This window comes from Sminthopsis crassicaudata, chromosome 3, assembly GCF_048593235.1.
Source record: "Sminthopsis crassicaudata isolate SCR6 chromosome 3, ASM4859323v1, whole genome shotgun sequence".
NCBI lineage: Eukaryota > Metazoa > Chordata > Mammalia > Dasyuromorphia > Dasyuridae > Sminthopsis > Sminthopsis crassicaudata.
This window is the reverse complement of record NC_133619.1, coordinates 333,113,308-333,138,183: the sequence shown is the minus strand read 5'-3', so window position 1 is coordinate 333,138,183 and position 24,876 is coordinate 333,113,308. Positions and strand designations below refer to the sequence as shown.

Genomic DNA, 24,876 nt, shown 5'->3' with positions numbered 1-24,876 from the left:
AGCAAACACTATATAATCATAATAATTTTAACCTGATTTATTCAAAAGAGTTTCTGATGCCCACAAATCAAAATAAGACAAAGATACTAATTTTAATTATCACCCATTTGTTACAGTAGCTAAATGGATATAAAAGAGTAGCCATAATCAGGAGAGAAGAGTCCAGAAAATATGCTTTGCATGTGCTTTCCACATATATAACCTATATCATATTTCTTATCTTCTCAATAAGAGGAGACAGAAGAAGGAAGAGAGAATTTAAAGCTCAAAAAGTTAAAAAACAAATGTTTAAAATTGGTTTTTTTTTACATTTAATTAAAGAAAAATAAAATACTAAATGTGAAAAAGAGCCCAGAAACTGCCTTTGTTGGCAAATATTTAGTCTCTTTGTCCATCAGAGAGATACAGCCAAGGAAACATAAGTTTAATATAAAAATTCATTTATAAAACACTATGACAGGCTCTAAGCATTATTGCCTTATAAGACAATAAACAATAAACAAAAGAAGCAAAAATAAATCAACAGAAAGCTAAGTTTGAAAGCCAACTGGATAATATCCTGAGACCCTTTATAAGTGAGCCCAGGAAAAAATAGTACAAATACATCAATTTTTAAAAATTCTCTCATCATCAGTAATACATCCTCCATAATTAAACCTTACCTTATGCATCCTCTGAGTTGTTATACTAGGAAGTTGAAATGGCAATAAGACCAAAGAAGAACAGCAGAAAATAAAACTAAGTATATCTGTACTAGGTCAGTGGTTCAAAATGAGACAGAAATGGATCTCTTAGAAAATGACAAATTAGCATCCACATTGCATTACATTTTTTATTTATTTTGTTAAACAATTCCCAACTACAGTTTAATCTGGGTCAGCAAACTGACTTAGAAAACCATAAATTAACAGTATCTATGTTATATTGAATTTGTATTTCTTTTGTTAAACATTTCCCAATTATGTTTTAAACTGATTTGACTTCACTGAGGACCTCTGATGATGGGAAAATGACACCTCTGCTGTAGGTAACCCAATTTTGAAAGCTCTGAGAGATTCTCTTACTGGATATCAAAAAGAGGAGAAGAAATCCAAAAAATAGGGGAGAGATGACTGGTACTATTCCTAAACTGCAAAAAAAAAAAAAATCACTGAAGAATATAAATATGTATATATCAATGTGCTTACTTTCCTACCTTTATAAAAATATTTAAAGAATGAGCTACATATTTATTTGTTGAGAACATCCTTGAGGAAAAATGAGATAGTTACACACCATTATCTGCAAATGATTTTCTTGTGGATATCCACGTCTTGATTGTCACATTTTTTTCTCTCCCTTATAGACTACAAGTTTCATGAGGATAACGATCATGTCTTATCTAAATTTGGGGTCGCCCCCAGTGCCTAGCACAATGCACACAAAGATGATGATTGTTACTGAAGAATATCTTTAGTTTCTCTGGTCAGAAGAGAGGTTTATCCCAAATTCCACATCTGTGACATTCTGCTGGACACAGTATTTTATAAAAGGAAAATATTGTAGCTTTGGATACCAAGCATTGTAAGTTTGTTGGAAGTCAAGACAGAATAAATCTAATGCTCAAACGTCCATCACTTTGTCTACACTGAGATCCCCAAAGTAAGGTTTGGGAATATTCCAGGATAGCTGAAAATATCACCCTTAATCCAAACTTGTTTCTCTTTTACTATAATACCAGGAATCCCATTCCCAGAAGGGAACACTGGCTCTCTTTAAGATGTCAGTCCTCATCTAATCCCACCTCCACCCTCATCCCCATCCCCATGCTTGGAATGTTACTGATCTTTACTTTCAATTTTTAGAATCCTTAGCATCCTTCAAATTTCAGCTCAAATACTTCCTGTTATCGAATGCTTTTCAGTGTCACTCTCTTCAAAAAAAAAATGTCTTTCCTTCTAAAGTCATCTTGCATATGCTTTGTACAAAATTTTTATTTTCCTATGGAAGTTCAGCATGTCCCAAAAAATTTAGTGCTGTGTACAAAGTGCAGAAAAACTACATCAAGATTTTTCCCCTGAGGCAATTGGGGTTAAGTGATTTGCCCAGGGTCACAGAGCTAGGAAGTTAAGTGTCTGAGGCCAGATTTGAACTCAGGTCCTCCTGACTTCAGAGCTGGTGCTCTATCTACCACCCAACCTAGCTGACCAAGACTTTTAGGACATTCCATATATGTTGTTTCTCCAGTAGAATGCAAACTCTTTGAGGGAAGGGTCTGCTTTCTATTTTTCTTTGTAGAAATAATCCTTAGCACAGTGCCTGACATGACAATTGATATAATTCTGAGACTTTTAATAGCTAATATGTCTATATCACTTTACAGTTATGCACTTTTCTCATACCAGTCCTATGAGATAAACAAAGCAGCTATTTCCATGTCTATTTTACTGATGAAGAAAATGGTATTCACAAAGACAAAAATGGTACTCACAAAGTGGCAAAGCTAATTAATAATAGGGTTGGGAATATAACCAGTGATTCCCTCCACTATAAAACCCATTTCTTCTTCTGAAGGGTCACTACATCAGTTATTCAGAGGAAATGGGAGGGAGGATGAATGAATGAAAAATGAAGCCCAAGTCCTATAAGAAACCATACTGCTTTCAGAAAAATTGTCAACAAGCATAGTTTGGAATAGGAATTGAACCAATGAGTTAGGGTCCTATGAGGAGACAATGGAGTATAGGAAAAAAAAATCATGATTCTGGAATCATGGGAACTGGGGTCAAATCTCACCTCTGACCCTGCCTTATGATACTGGCCAATCAACAAATATTTAAGCGCTTACAAATACCACGAACAGTGTAAGCTCTGTAGATGCAAAGAAAATTAAAATTAAGTGATTCTTGCTTTCAAGGAGTTGATATTATTTTTTATTATTATACTTTTTATTTACAAGATATATGCATAGGTAATTTTTCAGCATTGACAATTGCAAAACCTACTGTACCAACTTTTCTCCTCCTTCCCTCCACCCCTTTCCCCAAATGGCAGGTAGACCAATGCACATTAAATATGTTAAAGTACTGGTGAAATACAATATATGTATACATGTCCATACAGTTATTTTGCTGCACAAGAAGAATCGGACTTTGAAATAATGTAAAGTTAAATTGAGAAGGAAATCAAAAATGCAGGCGGACAAAAACAGAGGGATTGGAAATTCTAGGTAGTGGTTCACACTCATTTTCCAGAGTTCTTTGGCTGGATGTAGCTGGTTCTCTTCATTATTGAACAAATGGAACTGATTTGGTTCATCTCATTGTTGAAAATGGCTACGTCCATCAGAATTGATCATCATATAGTATTGTTGTTGAAGTATATAATGATGAGGAGTTTACATTCTAATGAGAGAAATAACATACAAATAACCATGGATATACAAAATATACATAGTATAAAAGGAATGTAATCTAAACGGGGGATGGTGGGATTCAGGGAAATCTCTCCTCCAGAAGGCAGGATTTGAATTGAATTGAATCTTAAAGAAAGCCAGGGAAACTAGCATTCAGAAGTGAGAAGGGAAAGCATTCCAGGTATAAAGGACAGCCTGGGCAAAAGCAGAGAGTCTAGAAATGGACTTTGGTATGTGAGGGAAAGCAAGTAAACTCATGTGGGTGAATGTATAGTGTGTAGATATATAGTGTTTAAAGAGAAGAAAAGTGGAAGAAGACTAGAATGGTAAGTGGAGAAAGAATTGCAAGCATTTTAAAAAACAAACAGATTTTATATTCAATCCGGGACGAAAAAGGGAGCCACTATAATTTATTGAGTAGGACATGGCAGATCAGGCTTATGCTTTAGAAAAAATCCTCTTGGCGGTTGAGTAGAGAATGGGTTAGGGTGAGGAAAGACCTAAATAGGGAGAACAATTGAAAGTAGAGCATAGTCCCGATGAGAAGTGATAAGGTCTTGTAGCAAAGATCTCAATTTTCTCATCTGTGAAATGGGGTTGGATTGGGTGGCTTCTGAGTTTTCCACTAACTCTATATCTATAACCCTGATCGCTCTCACCACCCCTTCTCCAGTCAGCTTCAAGTCTTATATACTTCACAAAAGCTCTGTGCTATATAAGAAAAGAAACTTTGGCTAAAGATGAAACATCTACAAATGGTAAACCCATGTGTTCTCTTTAGTGAGGGAAATGTCCTGATGAAGATGGAAGATTAAATGCATTCATAAAACTCTACCTTCCTTCTAATCAGATGCACACTTACTTGTTTATTCCTCCCATTCCTCAAAAAGTCAACAATGAAAAATAGGGAGGTGCCCTTTTAATCAGGGCCACAGGAACAAATGAACCTGGATGATTTCAACAGTTCCCAGACAAATGCTTGGCTGTCAGACCTGAACCCATCACCTGGACCCTCAGTTCCACTCTCTCTCTTCTCCCCTATCATGCCTTTGCTTGACTGACCCTCTGTCTATGGAATAATTATTGAACCAAACCAGCAGATAACCCTGAGGAAGAAGACAGGAGGTGGATCTTCAGGTATTGTTTATTCTTGACAGATATCACCTCCTAAGCAAAGCCTTTCCTTACATATCCCCTTTATCCAAATAATAAGTTTTCAATGTACTCTCTGGTTTTTCAAGTTGCATCGTTTCAACAGAATGTAGTGTACTTGGGAGAAACTATGGCTTCTTTTTTTGTCATTGCATCACAATCTCTCTACTCTGTAGTGCTTGGCCGTAGTACTAGATCAGTGATTTCATTGGTATAGAGGGGGACTTCCGAGTGTGGAAACTTACTATAGCAATGCAGATTAGCTTTTGCTCTGCTCTGTATTTTATAGTTTTTAAAGAGTTGCTTAGGATATTTAATGAGCCCAGGATGTGTCACACATACAGTATAGTTATCCCTTCCACATCATATGGTTTAGAGATGTAATGTCCTGTTCTGGAAAACCCATGTAAAATTTTTGGCTCTTCCTTCTTACCAGAGAAGGAGTCTGAATCATTATGGTATCAAAAATAAAATATGTTGATATTATACAATACTATACATATATTTTACACACAAGTCATCTGCGGCTTCTGCAAAACTCCCAAAATATTCTCATTTAATTTTTTATGCAGCTCCGCAATATATTGAAATCACCATGGGAAAAGTCACAATATGGAAGTGATAACTGTAGTAAATGACACTGAGTATGCAGCACTGTGCTTCATAAATGTTAGCCAAATTAGATTGACTTATAAGTATGCTTAGAAATGTTTTGTGAGGGGGAAATGATTGGTGCACTTTAAGAGGAGCATGTTTACTAGTGTTTCTATCAGTAAAAACCCAAGGGTAAAAACTTCTGAACTCCCCTTTGAGGAAAGAAAGCTCAGTTTAAGTACAGTCTCAGACACTAGCTGAGTGACCCTGGCCAAGTCACTTTACCCTGTTTGCCTCAGCTGTAAAATGGGGATGTCAAAAAGCACCTACCTCACAAGGTTGTTGTGAGGATCAAATGAAATAATGTTTCTAAAGCCTTTCATAAGCATTTATTAATTGCCTAGTCTATGCATTAGAAAGGTGAGCATTTGTAGACAGTAGTTTCCTATTATTATAGGAAGTAACAACCACACAGGTAAGCAACCAAATCTCAACCATATCGTTGACACACAAAAGAGAGTTCACACGGTCTATTTTTTGCCACCTACTTATTTTGTTCTATAATAATAATTCCCATTTGTGTAGAGCTTTAAAGTTTACAAAATAACTTTCCTTGCTATCATGCTGTGAGGTAGAAAATACAAATATTAATAATCTCTTCATTCAAAGCAAAAAACTGAAGCTTCTTCTAAGACAGAATAAGTCACTTGCTGGCTAATCAAAGTATCCAAGCTTGGTGAAAAGGAGAGAGAGCACTGCCTAAAGAGGCCAACAAAGAGATTGAGGAATTGATTTAAAATCCCATTTCTACCACTATGTTATCTTAAGAAAAGCACACTACCTTTCTGGGTCCCAGTTTCCTTATCTGAAAAATGTTGCCACTATACTTGGTAAATAGTAGGCATTTAACAAATGTTAATTTATTAGCTAGATAATATGATACATTTCCAAATCTGTATCCTATGATCTATGAGTCTGGATTCAACACTCTATTTTGCTCCTAGAAGAAAGTGGAGAATATCTCCTGTTCTGCTATAAGCCAAGAGGGTATATGTTTAATAGTTTTGGAACCAAAAAGTCATTCTGGGAACCAGGGGTTATAGATACAAGTTCTAAAACTGTCTCTGATTTGCTATGGAGCAATGGACAGGTAAGTTCTATGGCTTTCTGGCAATGAAATCCTGAAGGGTTGAGTCATGATGATTTAGAAGACAATTGATTGTTCCTTATGAATGTCATCACTTAGAATTAGTAATGTATTCTAAATTCCTCTTGGAGTCCCATCTGGAAAGACTGTCTTCTACTATCCAATAAGAAGACCCTCAGATAGAAACTTGATCAGAGATCAAAGGACCCTGACATGGAAAGAGAATGCTTATGAAGAACAGCAGAGTGAAGAAAAGGGGTATTTGGGGACCTACTGAGAGAGCATCCGGAGGAGAGTATCTGGCGTAACAAAACCACTTAAAGAACAAGGTAGGAAATGAATGCATCAGGTCCCAAGACCTAGATAGATATTCTCTGCCAATGCACTCCCTTTGACAATGAATTGGAGTCAACATTATCTCATCACTCTTCAGATCTTCAAGCCCAAAGAGGTTGGAAGCTATGGTAAGAGATTTGACATCGAGGTACCCAAAAAGTAGGTAGGTGGTGCAGCGGATAGAGCACTAGTTCTAGAGTCAGGAAGTTTTATCTTCCTCAGTTCAAATCCAGTCTCAGACACATATTAGCTGTGTGACTCTGGGCAAGTCACATAACCCTGTTTGCCTCTGTAAAATGAACTGGAGAAGGAAAACAGAAAACTACTGCAGGATCTTTGCCAAGAAAACTCCAAATGGAGTCATGAAGAATTGGACATTACTGAATGACTAAACAACAACGATGAAACCCAAAAGAACACTAGGGGACTAAGAAACATGAATTCTAGTTCCACTTTTGTCCTTAAGTACCCATGTAACATTAGACTAGTCACTCTGATTTCCAAATTCTTCACCTTCCAAATGATATGGCCTAACATTCTATACTTTAAAAAAATTTTAACATTATTTTGTACCAGTGACTTGTAAAAGGATTTTAAAAACTTATGGAATCTGTCAGAGCTCAGTATGGAAATCCATTCTGTGTGGATATAAAGAATTAATTAGTACCTTCAATTCCAAGGGAAGAGGGAATCAGAGAAAGAATGTTTCCCTGATTTGAAAAGTCATAGTGGAGTCATTCTATTGCAGATACATACTTACAGAAAGAAGTTCTCTTCCATTCAGAAAAAAAAGGTTATTTAGTTTAGGGTTCTTCCACTAGGAAATTACCAGATGGACAATTATAACCATCATCAGAAAAAAAAAACTGCCTATGCCTGGAATCTCTGTTTGGCATTTCAACAACCAAAGCATTTATTAAATTAAAAGTTCTCCTTAAAACAGAATATGGGAAACTACAGTTATATTAAGTAGTAGTGGTTGAAATTTGAGTGGAAAAAGATGTTTACTTTTAGCTATGAATTTTTATCTCTTCAGATCTTGCTCTAAATTATATTTTCCCTTTAAATGTACTACTCAGATATTAATAGACATAGATCATCATTAGATTATTTTAGCAAAGAGTTATATTTCATAGTAAAATATTAGTGACTGTCTTGAGCTTTATTTCTATTTTCTCTCTGCTGTTCAGCTTGAAGAAAGCTTAGCCATTTGGTAAATATAACCATAAATGAAAGCTCTTTTTCACCTGGATGCAGCTGAGTTGCATGCCTAGTTCAACCAATAGACACTAAGGATCATCTTTACAAAACTAAGTATCCAAAATATGGCAATACCTCAGCTATACATTAAAATAGCTGACATTTGGAAGCAGTACAGTAGATAGGTAGTACATAGATAGAATACCAGTCTTGGAGTCAGGAAAAAATCATCTTTCTGAGTTCAAATCTGGCCTCAGATGCTTTCTAGCTGTGTGACCCTTATGTGTGATCACTTATCTGTGTTTGCCTCAGTTTTCTCATCTGTAAAATGAACTGGAGAAAAAAATAACAAATCCACACCAGTATCCTTTCCAAGAAAAGTCCAAATGGGATCACAAAAAGTCAGGCACAATTGAAAAACAACATTTTGAGATTTACAAAGCACTTTCTAAACTTCATCTCATTTGATATATAAAATAACCCTGTGAGACAGATACTATTGCTACCACCCCCAAATCAGAAATGAGGAAATTGAGTCTCATAAGGGTGTGCTGTCCATAGTCACATCACTACAAAGTGCCCATTTTCAGATACTAAATCCAGTCCTTTCCCCACTCTATACCATGTTTCTTCCCTGTGATAAAGAAGAACAACTCAAGCTCTCAGTTGTTGGCTAGGCTGGTATGGCATGGGATGGGAGAGAATGCCCTGGCAGGCAACAACTTCAAATTTATATCTTAAACGAAACCTAATACAAACTAGCACAGGGTGAAACCAATTCCCAATTGCAAATGCCTGGCCTCTGACCAGCTATCTAATGCCAAGACTTTTAAACATGTGCAACCATACCCTCCCCCTACCTTCTGAAATTCATATGCGGACCTCAGTCCAACCCTACAGGGCCAGGTGTTCCTGGGAAGGCAGTTTATACACATTCCCTTTAGTTTTCTCCAAGGGAAGCATGTGAACAAAGAATAAACTGCTGCCAAAAATTATCCTCAGGCCCTGACATCAGCATTATCCTTAACCTTCTGTGTTTATCTTTCATTAATCTGGGTACTGTGCATAGTAACTAACATGAACGAAAGATCCTGTCCTCAGGGGACTCCCACCTGGAGCAGAGACAGAGCAAGTCAAGGTGGGCATTAAGTTTCATGGGAGCAGCCAGTGTAAGAGGCAGTGTGCTGGTATGAACACAGTGTGGTACCTAGGATAAGATCACCTGTCTGCCACTGGCCAGCTATAGGTAGAATCACAGATAAGCTACTGAAGCTGACAATTTCTTCACCTATAAAGTGGAGATGATTCTGTCTAATGGACCTGCCTTGTGTTACTCTTGCATGGTTCAAATGAGAAACTATATACAAACCCTAAAGTATTATAAAAATGTCAGCTATTCTTATTCCATGTCTTTGGGATTGATGAGATGAAGTTACAAATAAGTTTCTTTTACCATGTTAATTAAGGTTTGAATCAAGGGAAATAGGAGAAAATAGGGGACTGCATTGGGCAAATGGGTAATTATATTAGTCAATATATTACCCAAATGAGGCCCCAGAGCTCAGTAGCAGAAAGAGAAGCACAAGTATAAGGGCATCTCTGGAGGCAGGTCTTAGGGATTCCACTCAGACCATTTGTGACTGCCCATATGCCCTCTGAATTCTATAGGAGAAGAAGGCTTCATAACCTTTTTTATTCCGTGGCTCCTTAATCAGAATAGATTTTAGATTTATAAAATAAAATAGACAAGAGACAACTAGGTGGCGCAGTGGATAGAACACCAGCCCTGAATTCAGGAGGACACGAGTTCAAATCTAGCCTCAGACACTTAACACTTCCTAGCTGTGTGACCCTGGGCAAGTCACTTAACCCCAGCCTCAGGGGGGAAAAATGATAAAATAAAATACACAAAATCAGAAAGGACACTAGGTTAGCAAAAATTAAGCCTTTTCCCCTTCCTAATTCACAGACTACCAAGAATCTATCCATAGACCACCATTCACTATTAAAAACTCTTCCCCCAGAGAAATAGTGTTCCAGCAATGCAATGGGGATGGTGGTTGTCTACTTATCAACCATGTAAACAAGAAAGGATACTGAGAAGTATCCTGGTTAGTGATATACAAGATTATGCCATTCCCAAAGGAGCAATCCCATCTAATACACTCAGGTAACTTCTCCCAGTGCATTACTATTGTCCTTACTAGTCTCTCTTCCCATCTACCTTGCCTACAACTAGGGTTAACTACTACCAGATAATCAGAAGTGCCTTGTCTATTGTCCTTTGATTCAAATAACCTGGATGTTCAAATAGCATTAAGTTTACCATACTAAGATTAAATAACTCTCTTCTCCCCATCTATCTACCTATCTCCCCAAACATGCATACACATAAACTTACACACACACACACACACACACACACACACACATATATGTATCTACCTGTAGACAAGTATACATATACATGCACAATGTAAGAATATATATGTATATGTATATCCATGGTACTCCAGCTATTATTTACTTGGCATTTCCAAATCCAATCTCTCCCCACTCCAATTCCTCCTTCAAACTCTTGCCCAGGTACTATTTCTAACATACAACCCTCATAAACCTTCAATGGTTCCCCAATGTCTACTGAATAAAAATATAATTCCTCAATGTGATGCATACATAATATATATGATATATATTCATCTGTATTTATATATATAATCCTTTATTAAAATTTTTGCTAGACCTTTGATTTCATGAATGCAGGGAATTCTTGAAGAGACCAATGCAAACCAGCCACTATTCATAAATTATATACTTAAGAGAGTTAGCCAGGTGTGCTGAAAGGTTAAGTCACTTGCCCAGAGTAATGTAGCCAGAATGTGTCAAAGACACGATTAGAATTCACTCTGAGCCTTCTAGCCAAAGTCCAGGCTGCTTAGTCAGCTCTTTTTAAAAAATAACTAAATACAATAGCTCTTTTAAAGTACTGCATTTAAAATGGCATACAAAACTGAGATTTAAAGAAATCAATAATAGGGTACAATTATATCTTGCCCAGTAAATTTTTACTATCACCATTGTTTTTTGAATCCCTATTCCTAATTAACAGTCACTGATCTTGGGAAGAACATTCATAGAAATGAAAAATCGTAGAGTGGAAGGATAATCCTCTTTATAGTCCTCTTGTTGAGCTCTCCCCTACTACCAGAATTGTTTCTATCTTGTCCCTCACCTCTGCTTGTATATTTCCAATGACAGATCATTATCTTACAAAATTGCTTCCCACCACCTCCCCATTAAAAAATAGCTCTATGTGATAAAGTTTGCTCTTATATTATTTCCTTATAATTTTTACCCACTGGTATTGATTTTGCCTTCACAGGTAATAATAAATATAATTTGTGCCTTCTTCACATGATAGCCCTTCAAATATTTGAAGATAGCTAGCATGTTTCCTTGTCAATCTTTTCTAGAAATAAAAATCCTTAGTTCCTTTAGTAGTTCCTGTAGAAGATGGCTTCACAATCCTTATTAACATGGGCTCCTTCCTCTGGGTGCGAGATTCCTTTTATCCCATGGAACCCGGAATTGAACACGGTGTTCCATGTGCAATCTGATCAATACAGAAAAAAGTTGGTCTATATCCCTGTGACGGGGGTATAATAATTCTGTTACTGCCATGTTACATTAATCAATAATCACATCACATTATTAGTTTATGTTCAATTTTCAGTCAACTAAAATGTTCAGATCTTTCTCCCATGAGTTGCTGCCAGCCCAGGCAGCAACTTCTATCCTGTACTGGTACAAGTGAATTATTAGACTTAATTATGGATGCTTTCATTCATCCCTGTTATATTTCATATTGTTGGCTTCAGCCTAGCCCTTCTGTCACTGTTGTGCTCATCCTTAATTCTGACATTCATGATGCTACCTATCCTACTCCATTTTGTAGCGCCCCCCCCAAGCATGTTTTTGTGGCAAAAACATGGATCAGAACAGGACCAAGGGCAGAGTTCAGGGATGTATCACTAGAGTCCTATCTCCTAATTATTAGCAAGCTGTTAATTAATAGACGTTGCATATGGTTATTTAACTAGCTGTAAATCTACCTACTTGTGTTATCTTCTAGCCAACATAATACTATCCTTCTCAGAAAGATATTGTGAGAGACTGCCAAATGCTTTAGTGAAATCACTCAAAAAGCATTTATTAAGCACCTACCACCCTATCATATGCCAGGCACTATTGCTAAGCTCAAGGAATACAAGGAGAAAAACTAACTTGTCCCTATTTTCTAGCAGTTCCCCTACTAAGGGAGTCAACATATACATATATAACCAATGGTATACAAAACATATGCAAAACAGACCCAAGATAGCCTTTAATGGGAATTGAAAATTGATTGAGGGATTCATTCATTATCAAGTGCACTCTTCCTTTGCCAAGACTACTACCACTACACTTGTTCAAACTTTCATTACTTTCTGCTCAGGCTACTACTAGAGCCTCCTCTCAAGTATCTCTACCTGGATGTAGTCTCTCCCCATTTCAGTTCTTTCTTCAAACCATTGCCAGATTACTATTCCTCGTGTACAGTGTTCCTCATGTCCCTCACCTGCTGAAGAAGAACCTACAATAGCTCCCCACTATTAGGTTCTTACTAAGTGCTAATGACATAATGAGATATTAGGTGCTAAGTCGGAACTTGACAATTCCCTAGTTCTGGCCTTTAGGGGAGTTTTACTCCTGTGAACTCCTGGAGAGGAGCTTGCATGCTTAGGAGGAGCAAATTCATTGGTTGAAGTAATTTTTCCCAGAAGCCCTTGCATTATCCCAAGCCCATTCTCTGGGAGGATAAAAGAGAGCGGCACTCCAGAGATTGAGAGTCTAGTCTGGGCCAGACCTGGGGCAGCGGCTCTCTGGAGGAAGAAAGAGTCTCAGCTCTAGGTCAGAGTTGGCGCCAAGAGATTGAGTTGAGACAGAAGATCTCCTCCCAGAGAGCGATCGGCAGTTTCTGGAGACAACAGCACGTTACACCCCACTGCCTACTGAACAAAGTCCAAATTCCTTAGACTGATATCCTTGGCCCTCAACAAATTGGCTCCAACCAAGTCATCCCACCTTATTCCCATTAACTTACCCATACTGGCTAGTCAAACTGAACTTCTTACTTGAAAATGCCCCCTACTTTTCTAATACTGTATCTTTGGTCACTGCATTTCTTAAATCCAGAAGGCCCTCCCTCATCCCTACCCTACTAGTAGTACAGTGGATAGAGTTCTGAGCCTGGAGTAAGGAAAATTCATCTTGATGAGTTCAAATCTGGCCTCAGACACTAACAAGCTGTGTGACCCTGGGCAAGTCACTTAGCTCTATTTGCCTCAGTTTTCTCATCTAGAGTGGAAGGATAGTCCTCTTTATAGTCCTCTTGTCAAGCTCTCCCCTACTACCAGAATTGTTTCTATCTTGTCCCTCACCTCTGCTGGAGAATGGCAAATCACTTCAGTATCTTTGCCAAGAAAACTCTAAATGGGTGACAAAGAGTCACACAAGGCTTAGACAATTGAAGAAGTACCAAATACTCCATGAAGACTTCCTTGATCTTTACCAACCTACACACACACACACACACACACACACACACACACACACACACATGCATGCAGGTACACATACACACATGTGCATGCACACTTCAACTGTGACCTCTTCCTTTGCTGATTTCTTAGACCAATTTATTTGTACTTTTGATATATAGATTCTATTGGGTCCCATTTCTTTGTGTTTATGTTTTATCTTCTCGATTAGATAATAAACTCTTTAAAGGGTAGAATCCTGTTTGTATTTATTTTTGCATCTCCCCCAATATCACGTACATACTAGGTACTTCATAAATACTTGATGAAAGAATTGTAGAATGAAACAATAAACTTATCAATAAATGAACCAAGTCAATTAATTTGTTTAATAACCCATACTAGAATTTTGCCAGAGATCAACATCAGTCTTACCAGTCTGTAGTAGTATCCAGAATCCATCCTTTTCCCCTTTTGGAATATCTGGATAACTTTTGCCTGTCTCCAATCTTCTGGGACCTCTCCCACTCTCCATGACTTCTCAAAGATTACTGACAGTGGCTCTGAGATCACATCTGCAAGTTCCTTCGACATCCGGGATGCAATTCATCTGGACCCAGAGGCTCACTTAAAGCAGCTAGGTGCACTCTATTTCCTCACCTATCTTGGGCTTCAATTTCCTTTTTCATATGGTTTGTTTTACCCTTTTCAGCCTGCAGATCATTCTCCTTGCTGGAGAAGACAGAAGCAAAACAGGAGTTGAGTAGTTCTGCCTTCTCTCCATCATCAGTTAACAATCTGTCACTTCCCCAAGCTATGGACCTACCCCTACCTTGTTTCCTTCTGACTTGGAACAAGGTTGAGACTAAACAAGTCTCAGCTCATTTCTGACAGACTAGTTCTTTACCACTCTTTTATAGTCTTCCTTTCCTTCTTGCCCCTCCTTCCATCTTTTGTCCTTTTCCTTTTAAAAATCAGAGCTTATCAAAGAGCTCTCTATTCTTTTGTTAAGTCCCCTACTTGCTTCACTGTGGACTCCAGCCCTTTTCCTGGCATGTGAGCTCAGGGACTTTGTGCCAAACTGGTGTCAAAAGCCCTTCAGGTGGTCTGTCCTCAACCTTCCAGCTGTGCATGTGGAGAACCGCCCCCTCTTCTCTTTGGGGAGTGATTTATACTTTAGGTTAAGGGTACGTTTGAAAGTCTTTGATTGTAAAAATGTGAAAGGATACCTGGGGAAAATACCCTAAAGCTAAAAATGAGAAAGTATTTGAATAAATTGTTTGTCCAAGAAGAGGGGGCTGATGAGGTCCTTGGGGTCAAAGCTAAGGAAGGGAGATGAAGGAGGTAGGAACTCATTTTAAATTCACATATCACTGTGCTAGAATAATGTGCCTATGTGCAGAATAACTTCTGGGACCAGCCAAGGGTCAGCTAACAGAAAAAAAAAAAAAAAAAAAGGCAGGAGGGTCAGAAAGAAGATCTCCACGTATTTTATTCCTCATATCTCTCTCTACATTTCTTTCCTTTTCTGTGTCTCTTTCCACTCAATTCAGTTCAACTTAAGTATTTTTCAATTTATTAATATATGCAAGGTATTAGGAAAGCAAAGGTGGAAAGTGTTATAATCCCTGACCTCAAAGAATCTGCACCTTTTAGAGATTATCTCCTAATACCTGACACATTTGGCAGTCCCTCAAATGTGTCCTACTCCTACTCCTACTCCTCATCCTGCTTCATATTTTTCATTTATATGTATTTCTCCTTGCTTGCTTGCTTTCTCCTTTCATCTCTCTTTCTTTATCTTTCTGTTAACCATATCTATCCTTTCTTCTCTGTCCCTCATCCTCAGGGTTGTGATGGTACCAGGTAACCAATTTCTCAGTTTTCAATGTACGTGTTTATGCCACAGAAATGGACAAATGGTACAAACAGGGCTTGCTTTATGATTTTGTTGACTTTCTAGACTTAAGAAAATCATGGAGAAAATATTAACAAAACCCAGATTAAATTTAAAAATGTATAGTGCCTTCCCCAATCACTTATCCAGAGGTAATAGGTAAACATTTATAAACATCCCTGCATCTTTTAATATTCTGCTTTCCTTCTTTTCCCCTCTTTCTTCCCCTTGTTTTTTCTTTCTACTCTCCCATCCTCCTTTTGCCTCTCAGGAGAACCAAAGTATACATATTTTAGTATTTATAAAATTAAAATTATTTATAAAACATTAAGCATTTACAAATGGTAAAATTAAGTGTTCCTGCTTTGCTTTTTTTGAAAGGTACATGGAATGTGAATGTGTGTCTGTCCTTCCTAAGGGGGAGGAAGAAGTAGTCAATTAATTTCCTTTTTAACCTTTAGATAGCTCTTGACTGAATGTGTTCTATGGATCTGGACTGGGGAGCTTTTGAGATAAAAAAAATTTCTCTGTCCTATCCTCAAACTACAACTGCCTTTTCCCTCAGGTTCATATTGCCTGGGGTGAGTATCTCAGAGTCACGGACTGGCAGAGCCCCCAGGCTCCTTGGAGATCTGGTTCGCCTTCATTGTATAGATGAGGAAAGTAAGCCCCCCCAAGGTAAAGCAGCTTATTCAAGGTAATGATTATGTGGGAAGTTAATGGCAGAGTCAGAGGGATGAACACATTCTTTTTACATGTTGCCACTTCCCCTTCCCTCATTAGATTGTAAGCTCCTTAAAGGTAGGGGATGCTTTTTACCTCTTTTTGGGTCCTCATTTTGTTTTAATACACTATTTGGCAAACAATAGGCACTTAATAAATGCTTGCTGATTAATTCCTGGTCCACAATATCCTGACTCTTAGACCTCAGACTTAACTTTTACATGGGGATGAGAAAAAAACATGTTTCCCTAAACCTCCTCTTTACAAATGACAGACGATAGGGCTGTTTTAAAACTGGAAGGGACCTCAGAAGTCAGCTGGTCCAATGCACTCATTTTACTGTTTTTGAGTTCAGAGAGATTAAGAAATTTGCCCAGAGTCACACAGGTAGAACAATACAATACAATACAATGGTAGAACCAGGATTTGAACCCAATTTTTCCGAGTTCAATTTCAGTACTCTTTCCACATGAAGTGTTCAGGGAAAGGGAGAAGGAAAGGAGGGGAAAAGGAGGAAAGAAGCAAGCACATTAAACAAACAGGCTAACCCAGAATTTGACAATCCACGCACAGCAAATTTAGTTGAATGACAGTAATAATAACAGACTAACATGGAACAAGGAACAATTGTGAGATCGTGGACACACAAGAATGTGTGTGTGCATGAGTCTGTGTGTGGGTGCTTATATATATGTCCATATACACATATATTTGTATATATGTTTGTGTATGTCTTGTGTAATGTATATGTGTGTATACACTTGAGTGTGTGAATGTATATATGTACATCTGCGTGAGTCCATATGTGTTTATGTAGCCATGTGTAGATGTATAAATGTGATATGTTTGTGTATTGTAAGTATATGTATGAGTGCATGTATATATATAGATGTATGAGTGTATGTTTATGAGTGCATGTGTGCATATATGTTTTGTGTGTAGACACACGTGTGAGTGTATATGTGTGAAGGATTTGCATCTGTGTATATGCACATGTATGTGTAAATGTGTGTACATATGATTGTGGGTCTATGTATGTATATGTGTATATGTATCATATTTGTACAGTATGAGCATATTGCGTGATATATGTCTATGTATGCATATACAGATAGGTTTTAGTATATGTATGAATGTACATGAGTTGTATGAGTATATATGTGTGTGGATGTATTGAGTAATGTGTGAGTGTATATGTGTGTATGTGCAAATATATGTTTGTATGTGTGTGATGTAAGTGTATTGCATGACTGTGTACATGTATAGATGTGCATTTTAGTATGTGTTAAGTGAATGTATACATGTGTGTGGATGTATATGAGTACACATGTGAGTGTATTTAAAATGCATGTTTGCATGTGTGATGTATGTAAATGTATTGTGTGACTGTATACATGTATAGATGTGCATTTTAGTATGTGTTAAGTGAGTGTATACATGTGTGTGGATGTATATGAGTACACATGTGAGTGTATTTAAAATGCATGTTTGCATGTGTGATGTATGTAAATGTATTGTGTGACTGTATACATGTATAGATGTGCATTTTAGTATATGTATGAATGTGTGAGTGCATACTGTGTGAGCCCCTTAGAGTAGGACAGCCCTTGCAGACACAACATGCCAGGTAGCACCTCCTTTGCAGCCACATGGACCTTTATTTTCCTGCCAAGAGCCAGGTGCTTTCTTCTCCTCTAATTGGCTTGCAACACTCAGAGGTGGTCATGGGCCAAGACCCCCACCTTGGCTGGATCAACAGCCCTAGCTCAGTGTGCCCTTGGCAGCAACCATCAACGTGTTTTGTTTTGATTTGGGGGGCTTTTTTATCCATGATGGTTTGAGAGATACCAAGGGAGAATGAGATTACTGGACTAGAAGTTAAGAGCCCTGGGTTCTAGTCCTGATCCTACCACTAACCAGTTATGTGATTGTGACAATGTCTAGAGGGAATCTCCATTTTCTCAACCCTAAAATAAGAATTCTGGACCATGTGCCAGGAGCTAAACCCTAGAATCCCACACCCATGAAGTCTGGGCTCAGATTTTTCTTTAAAAGATATTGAAACTCAGGTTTTCAATAGAAGAAGCTCAGGAGTCAAGGCTTAGACAACAGAGGAGGCTCTCTGGTGATCTAGATACAAAACATTGACATGCTTCCATTGATCTATGTTGTTGTTGTTGTTCAGTTGTTTTACTCTTTTCATGATCCCACTTGGAGCTGTCTTGGCAAAAACACTGGAGAGGTTTGCCATTTCTTTCTCCAGCCCATTTTATAGGTGAGAAAACTGAAGCAGAGTTAAGTGACTTGGCCAAGGTCATACATAGCTAAGTATCTAAGGCCAGATTTGAACTTCCTAACTACAGTTCTATCCCAGTGTGCCATCGAGGTGCCCATTCTGTAGGTCTTTATTGAGCACCATTATATGCCAGGTCTTGTGTACAAGACATGGTCTCTGCCTTCCAGAATATCACAATCTAGGTGAGGAAATAAGAATAGCAAAACACAAAACAATTATGAATGAATAAGTGTAGCTCAGAAGTATTTACCAAGTTAGCTCGTGAGATATTAAGCATCTAATGGAAGAAATGTCAGTGATTCTGTCAAGCTTGAAAAATTTCCAGTTAGGAGAGTGCTGAAACCAGCTGATTCGGGCTTGCAAGTAAATTAGTAAATTTTCAGTGTGACCACTTACACCTTAGAAATTTACCAATCTGAGCTTGATTTATTGTTTTGATGATTATCTAGGCTGTAAAAGGTGGTGGAGAAAATATTAATAATAAAGATTAAATGTAAAAGTGTGTTATATATAGTTTTTCCCCCTTGGAGAGCCAACTATTAAACATTTCCCAGTACACTCATGCTCCTAGGACAAGAGCTCCCTTCACCAATTCAGCTCACAGCTAAAGAAGGAATTGTTTTTGGGCCGTGTAAAGATTACCAAAAACTAAAATTACTTGATTCTGTTAGCAGGATAATATTTCTTCATATATGTGTGAAGAAATTACAAATTATAGCTAAGAATTCAAACAGTGCTTCATGGTTTGTACCTTATATCTCATTTGATCCTCACAATAACCCTGAGAGATCGATACTATTTTTAATCACCATTTTATGGAAAAGGACACCATTTTCCAAGGGTCACATAGCTACAAAAATATGGGAGATAGGTTTCAAACTTGTTTCTCCAACTCTAGGTTCAGCATTCTATATATTTCACTACTAGGCCCCTGAAAAGCAATTCAATCACAACTGTTTGTGTCACAGTTCAAAAACAGCTGCTCCCAAATCTGAACAACAAAGCATATGTAAACCATGACCATATAAGAGGAAAAGTGGTTGACAAAGAACCAAGATTCCTGATAGAGAGGAACTCAAATGCTGCCATAATGTTTTATGGATTCCTAAGTAATTAATTTAACTATTAGGAGTTTCTAAACAAGTTTAATTGGTTTGGTACCCAATGTCAAAGTTATAATATGTGCTCCTCTTGGACACTGGTCTCAAGTCAGCTTTGATGCTTTTCTGGGAACCAGTTTTTAAACCTGAAAAGTATTTTTGCCACAAACTTTCATGGCTTGCTAGTTGAAAATCACAGGGAGAATATTCTCAGTTTGAAAAGTGATATGGAAAGTTCTACAAAAGAAAGCCTGATACCAGTCATAAAACTCTTGTTCTCATCACTTCTGTCTCCCCCCATATTGCCACTCTAAAATGTGACATGCAATTTCAGAAGGTTTCCCAAACTCAATTCTGGGCCTGCTCAATTGATACTTGGTACAAGCCCCCACTGTTTGATAAGTATCCTACCAACCCTATATGCCAACTTTCCCAAGAACAATCTTCTTACTAGAAGATTAAAGGGAAAGGGGTATTCTATAGAACTCTGTAGAAACAGCTATCAATTTGAATAAAATGACTTCAATAGTCATGTTTACAGGGAAGTATAAAATGTCCCCTCAAAAAGTGCCAAAAAAAGATTCCTAGATTTTCATTAATACCTATTTCCTATCATAGACCTTAAAAAAATGCAAACACTTATTAAATTCTTACTGTATAGTAGGAATTTAAAAACATTTTATTCTTGATACAATATCTCTGGGAGGCAGGTGCTATTAATATTCCCATTTTACAGATAAGGAAATCAAGGCAGGCAAAGGGTTAAGTGACTTTTCCAGATTCACACAGGTAGTAAATACCTCAGGTCACATTTGAACTTGAGTCTTCTTAACTCCAAGTCTAGGCTTTATTTCCTGCTCCACCAAGCAGGAGTTGCCCTCAAATTAAAGAATAACCTTCCTCCTGTTCCCTTTTTACTTCATGCTTCTTTCCTTTGAACCACAAAGAAAACATAGAAATCATATGGTAAGGCTGGAAGGATCCTTAGGGAATATATAATCTTAAACTCTTATTTGGTACAGAAGTAAACTGAGGCCCAGAGAGATAAATTCCAAAGTCACATAGCTAGGTAGTTGTGATAACAGGTCTTAAACCCATATATCTTGTCTCCCACCCAGAGTTATTTTCTACTCTACCATTTACCTTCCTTGTCAAGTAAAAGATTCCAAGCTTCCAAGAATCTTTCTTCTTTAACTGAACCTCTTTTCCAAATAGCCAACATCATTCTTTATTCCTTTATGTACCTCTGTAATCGTTATGCTGGAATATTTCTGTTTATTTTAATTGTGTACTTCCTGAAATTTCCATCACCTAAGGAGCTCTCTTAGGGTAAATACCATACTCCATTCCCCTTTAAAATGGCCACAGAAGGGAATTATTTTCTTTCCTTTGACCTTTAGAAACCCACATTACCTTAGGGCCCCACTATATATTTCAAAATTTCTCACCATTAGCAAATGAAATCTTAGCACATAGTGTTCCTGAACCTTGATGGACTACTCCATCATTACTCCCAGAATTCTAGAAGGTGCCTGTAGCTAGAGACAGCTGGAAAGGACAACATACAGCTAACTTGGTGGATAACCTTCACTCCCCTCCCCAATAACAGCTATGAAAACCTCATCATATTCTAGGACAGAGAGATTTCTTCATAGTACACATTCTTGTGAAATCTTCCTAAGTCATTCAAGAAATCTTGCCTCTCGATTGTTAGCTGACAGATTTGTAACATATATCCCTCGGAGCCCATCACTCTAACAGATCTGGTTCAAGAAGTTGGTGGAGTAGGAGCAGGATGATAGTGCTTTTATCTCTTCCCCCAAAGCTAAACATTACCCATTTCTCCAAGAATTTCAAAGGAACTTTCTAACATTAGAAGTGGTACTTCTAAGTCTGGAAATAGCTGATATTTTTCAAAAATTCCTACCTTATTCCTTTCTCATGAGAAGACCTTATGAGTCAACATGAAACAATTTGGGGTAAGCAGGTCTGTGTGTAAAGTTGACTTGCTTTCACATCTCATGAACAACCTGAACCAGAGCATATAACTATTCCAGGGTCTAGACTATGTATGTAAGTTAGTGCATCATGTTTTTGTATTCTTGTGGCTGCATTTGTAAAACTTGATTTAGAGGGCTACAAAGGTAAGAAGTTAGTGGAGAGATGGTTAACAATTAGTTAGAAAAGGGGCAAGTTGTACCTATATGTTTATATTTCTAAAATTCTTGTTCTGATTGTATATCCTGTTTCTCGCTAGTATGTAGAAATAATGGTTTATCTTTGTTCTTAATTGTTTTAATAAAAAGTCCTCTTTTTAAAAGGTTTCAAGTGATTTCATTTGTTCTTCATAATCGCCTTTGAGGCAAGTACTATATTTTATCCCTATTTTGCCTGAAAAGACTTACATGGACTGATGCAAAGTGAAGTGAACAGAATCAGGAGAACATTGTATACAGTAATATTGTACAATGATCAACTATGAATGATTTAGCTATTCTCAGCAATTCAATCATCTAATGCAGTTCCTAAGGACTCATGATGAAAAATGCTATCCATCCTCAGGAAAGGACTGATGAACTATGAATGAAGATCAAAGCAAACTTTTAAATTTTTATTTTTCATGTTTTTCCCTTTTATGGTCTTTCACAAGACTAATATAGAAATATTTTTGCATGACTACATAAGTATAACCTATATCAAATTGCTTGCCTTCTTAATAAATGGAGGGAGAGAGGAAGGGAATTTGAAACTCAATTTTTTTAAATGAATGTTAAAAATAGTTTTTACATATAATTTGCAGGAAAGTGAAATGCTAAATAAAACAACCTTGTGAATCAAACAGGAAAAAGTCCTTTTTTACTTAAATTGATCATAGCTGAGTAGAAAACTTACTACTACCATTTCTGTCAATTAATCAAACCATAGGATGCCAAGTCATTGAGTACATGACTAAATAACACAGGTTATTTAGTCTGATCAGTAACAAATTAGCTTATAGGAAGATAAAGAACCTATGAGAAAGTAAACAGCCTTTTAAGGCAGCTGATCTTCCAAACCCAAACCTATAAAGTAAATATCACAAGATTAGTCAGCAAGCCCAATCACTCTAAATAAACATTTTCATAAGCTTCAGAGGTGAGAAGCTATTATTTTTCAAGTAGTGACAAGAAGAAAAATTAAATAAAAGAAAAAAACCTGGAGTATTTCAGGCATCACCATTGAATGAATTAATATAAATGCAGAGTCCAAAGAAGCTCCCTAACTCTTTATTGGTTTATGACATGGTTAAGTATAATCTCATAAGCAAATATTATTGCAAAATGTTGAGTGTTGATTTTAAATCAGCTGGTACCCTTTAAGAAACATTCCAGCCCTGGAAAAGTTCAGGGAACCTGTTGTAACAAGGATAGCTGTATGTCTTAAAGTCAACTTAGATGAAATTCAAGGCCTCAGAATCAGGTAACAGCAATGATGATGATAGTGACGGTGATAATGATGATGATTGCTAGTACATATTTAGTGTTTTAGTCTTTGCAAAGGGCTTTAAGTGATTTCATTTGCCCTTCATAATCGCCTTTGAGGCAAATACTATTATTATCCCCATTTATAGATGAGAAAAATGAGAATGACAGAGGTGAAGTGACTTTCCTAGGATTAGAAAGCTAGTAAGAGTATGTATAAGAATTTGAATTCAGGTCTTCTGGATCCCAAGTTCAGCATAGTTTCTACTAAAGTGACTAAAGTCACTGGCCACACTATCCCCAAAGGATCCAGCTCTAACTAGATAAAGCCATTGTCAAAGTGATAGCCATTTGAGCATTATGCAAAAGCCAATGAATATCTAGCAGAGACAAGATAGGAGAAAAGGAATACCAGATGAATGATCTTCTGGATTGCCTACCTTTATATCCCTTTAAACTTTGAATATGGAACCTATTAATTCCCGAGGGGAGCCCAAAGACTCCCCTAGGCCCTGGAATTTAGCCTGTCCTCTGAGGGAAAATAAGGAGCCCAGAACAGACTATAAATCACAATTAGCCACTAATATCTAGGTTCCCTTAATTAGGCTTGGTTCTACCATTTTCAGAAATTGAAGGATATTTTAGTTTTACCTCTACAATCAGGTTATAAGTTTTTTGAGGGTATAACTAATCCTTCAGTATTCCTGAATAAAGCCTAATTCAGTCCTGGTCATATAAAAACTGTTGATTGATTCAAATCAATGATAGGAAAAATGTAATGAGAATTCACTCTTGTCAGGTAGACACACTTCCAGATACAAATGGATTTCTCCTTTCTCTCTTCCTTTCCCTGCTCTTTTTCTCCCTCCCCTTCCTCATTTTTTGGCTATTTTGTGGACATTCAAACTAATCTCTCTTCCTCTCCCCCTTTCTCTTCTTTCCTTTTCTTTTTCTCATTCTGTCTCTGTGTCTCTCCCCTTCTTCCCCTTCTTCTTCTTTCTTCCTTCTTTTCCTTCCTCCCTATCTGTGTCTCTATCTGTTTTTCCCTGAACATGTTTCTCTTTTTGTATGTCTCTGAATCTGTCTCTGCCCTGTCTCTTTCTGTGTGTCTTTATATGACTTCTCTTTTTTGTCTCTGTGTTTTGTCTCTGTCTCTCCCCCTCCATTTTTTCCTCCCCTCCTCCTTCCTTCTCTTCCTTCCACTTTTTCTGCCTTCCACAACCAAATAAATGTAACCAAGAAGTTTGGCTTATCGAATAAGAAAGCTTAAAAAGGATCTTATAAATCACTCTCTACTCCTTCATTTCCCAAATGAGGAAGCTGAAGTCCAGAGAAGTTGTGGTATTAGTCAGTTCGCACAGCTAACTAATGACAGATCTCGGATCAAAATCCAGAACTTCCATCCCCTAATCCAATGTTCTATCTTGTCTCTTACTTATACAGAGAGATAGCACAAATGGTCAGGCACATAATAAGGATATAGACCACCACTACTTAAAAAAGAAAGTCTATGATAATCAAATTTCTTTTTCTAGAAGTGAGTTCAGCCTGAGCTGAAGAAAAGCTCATTAAAGGGTTGGGGAGAGGAACTATCAAGTCCACCTGTTGAATTTGTTCAACATAGGGAATGATGTCTCAATTCAAATCAACAATTCACAAACCATTTTTATTCAAGTTCTGCCAAACTTCCTCTTCAAGCAGCACCATCAAGAAAGTGCTCACAAGTCTAGTAGTCAGAATTTTAACTTTTAGGTAGACTACCTTTGTAATTTGAATTTCCACTTCTCTAAGCCTCAGTTTCCATCCTTGTCAAATGGGTATAACCCAATATACCTCAGTTCAGCCAAAATCAACAATGCTCACATCTGGAGCCCTTTACTAAGAAGGGGGACACAGATTTCATGAGGTCAGCCTGTCACTGACCACTAGTCCTGCCTCTCTGGGCAGTAACCGAAAGCCACGTGCAGATGTCTGCACTCCCAATCTGCTGCTTCATG

At 37.4% G+C, this 24,876-nt stretch overlaps 1 protein-coding gene across 11 annotated transcripts in view; it reads right to left on the bottom strand.

The window, feature by feature from the left end:
• The window catches only part of KALRN (kalirin RhoGEF kinase), a 934,437-nt gene that overhangs the window by 697,971 nt on the left and 211,590 nt on the right, over positions 1-24,876 (bottom strand). For 3 of the 11 annotated variants that reach the window (XM_074301429.1, XM_074301433.1, XM_074301432.1), the window contains exon 1: positions 13,838-14,132. The exons of 2 other annotated variants lie outside the window; for them this stretch is intronic. In XM_074301429.1, the coding sequence (XP_074157530.1) occupies positions 13,838-13,937 (100 nt within the window). In that variant the 5' untranslated portion in view covers positions 13,938-14,132. Of the gene's footprint in view, positions 1-13,837; positions 14,135-24,876 lie in introns of those variants that run through there. 6 more of the 11 variants (XM_074301434.1, XM_074301436.1, XM_074301437.1 and 3 more) reach the window with 4 other exon arrangements.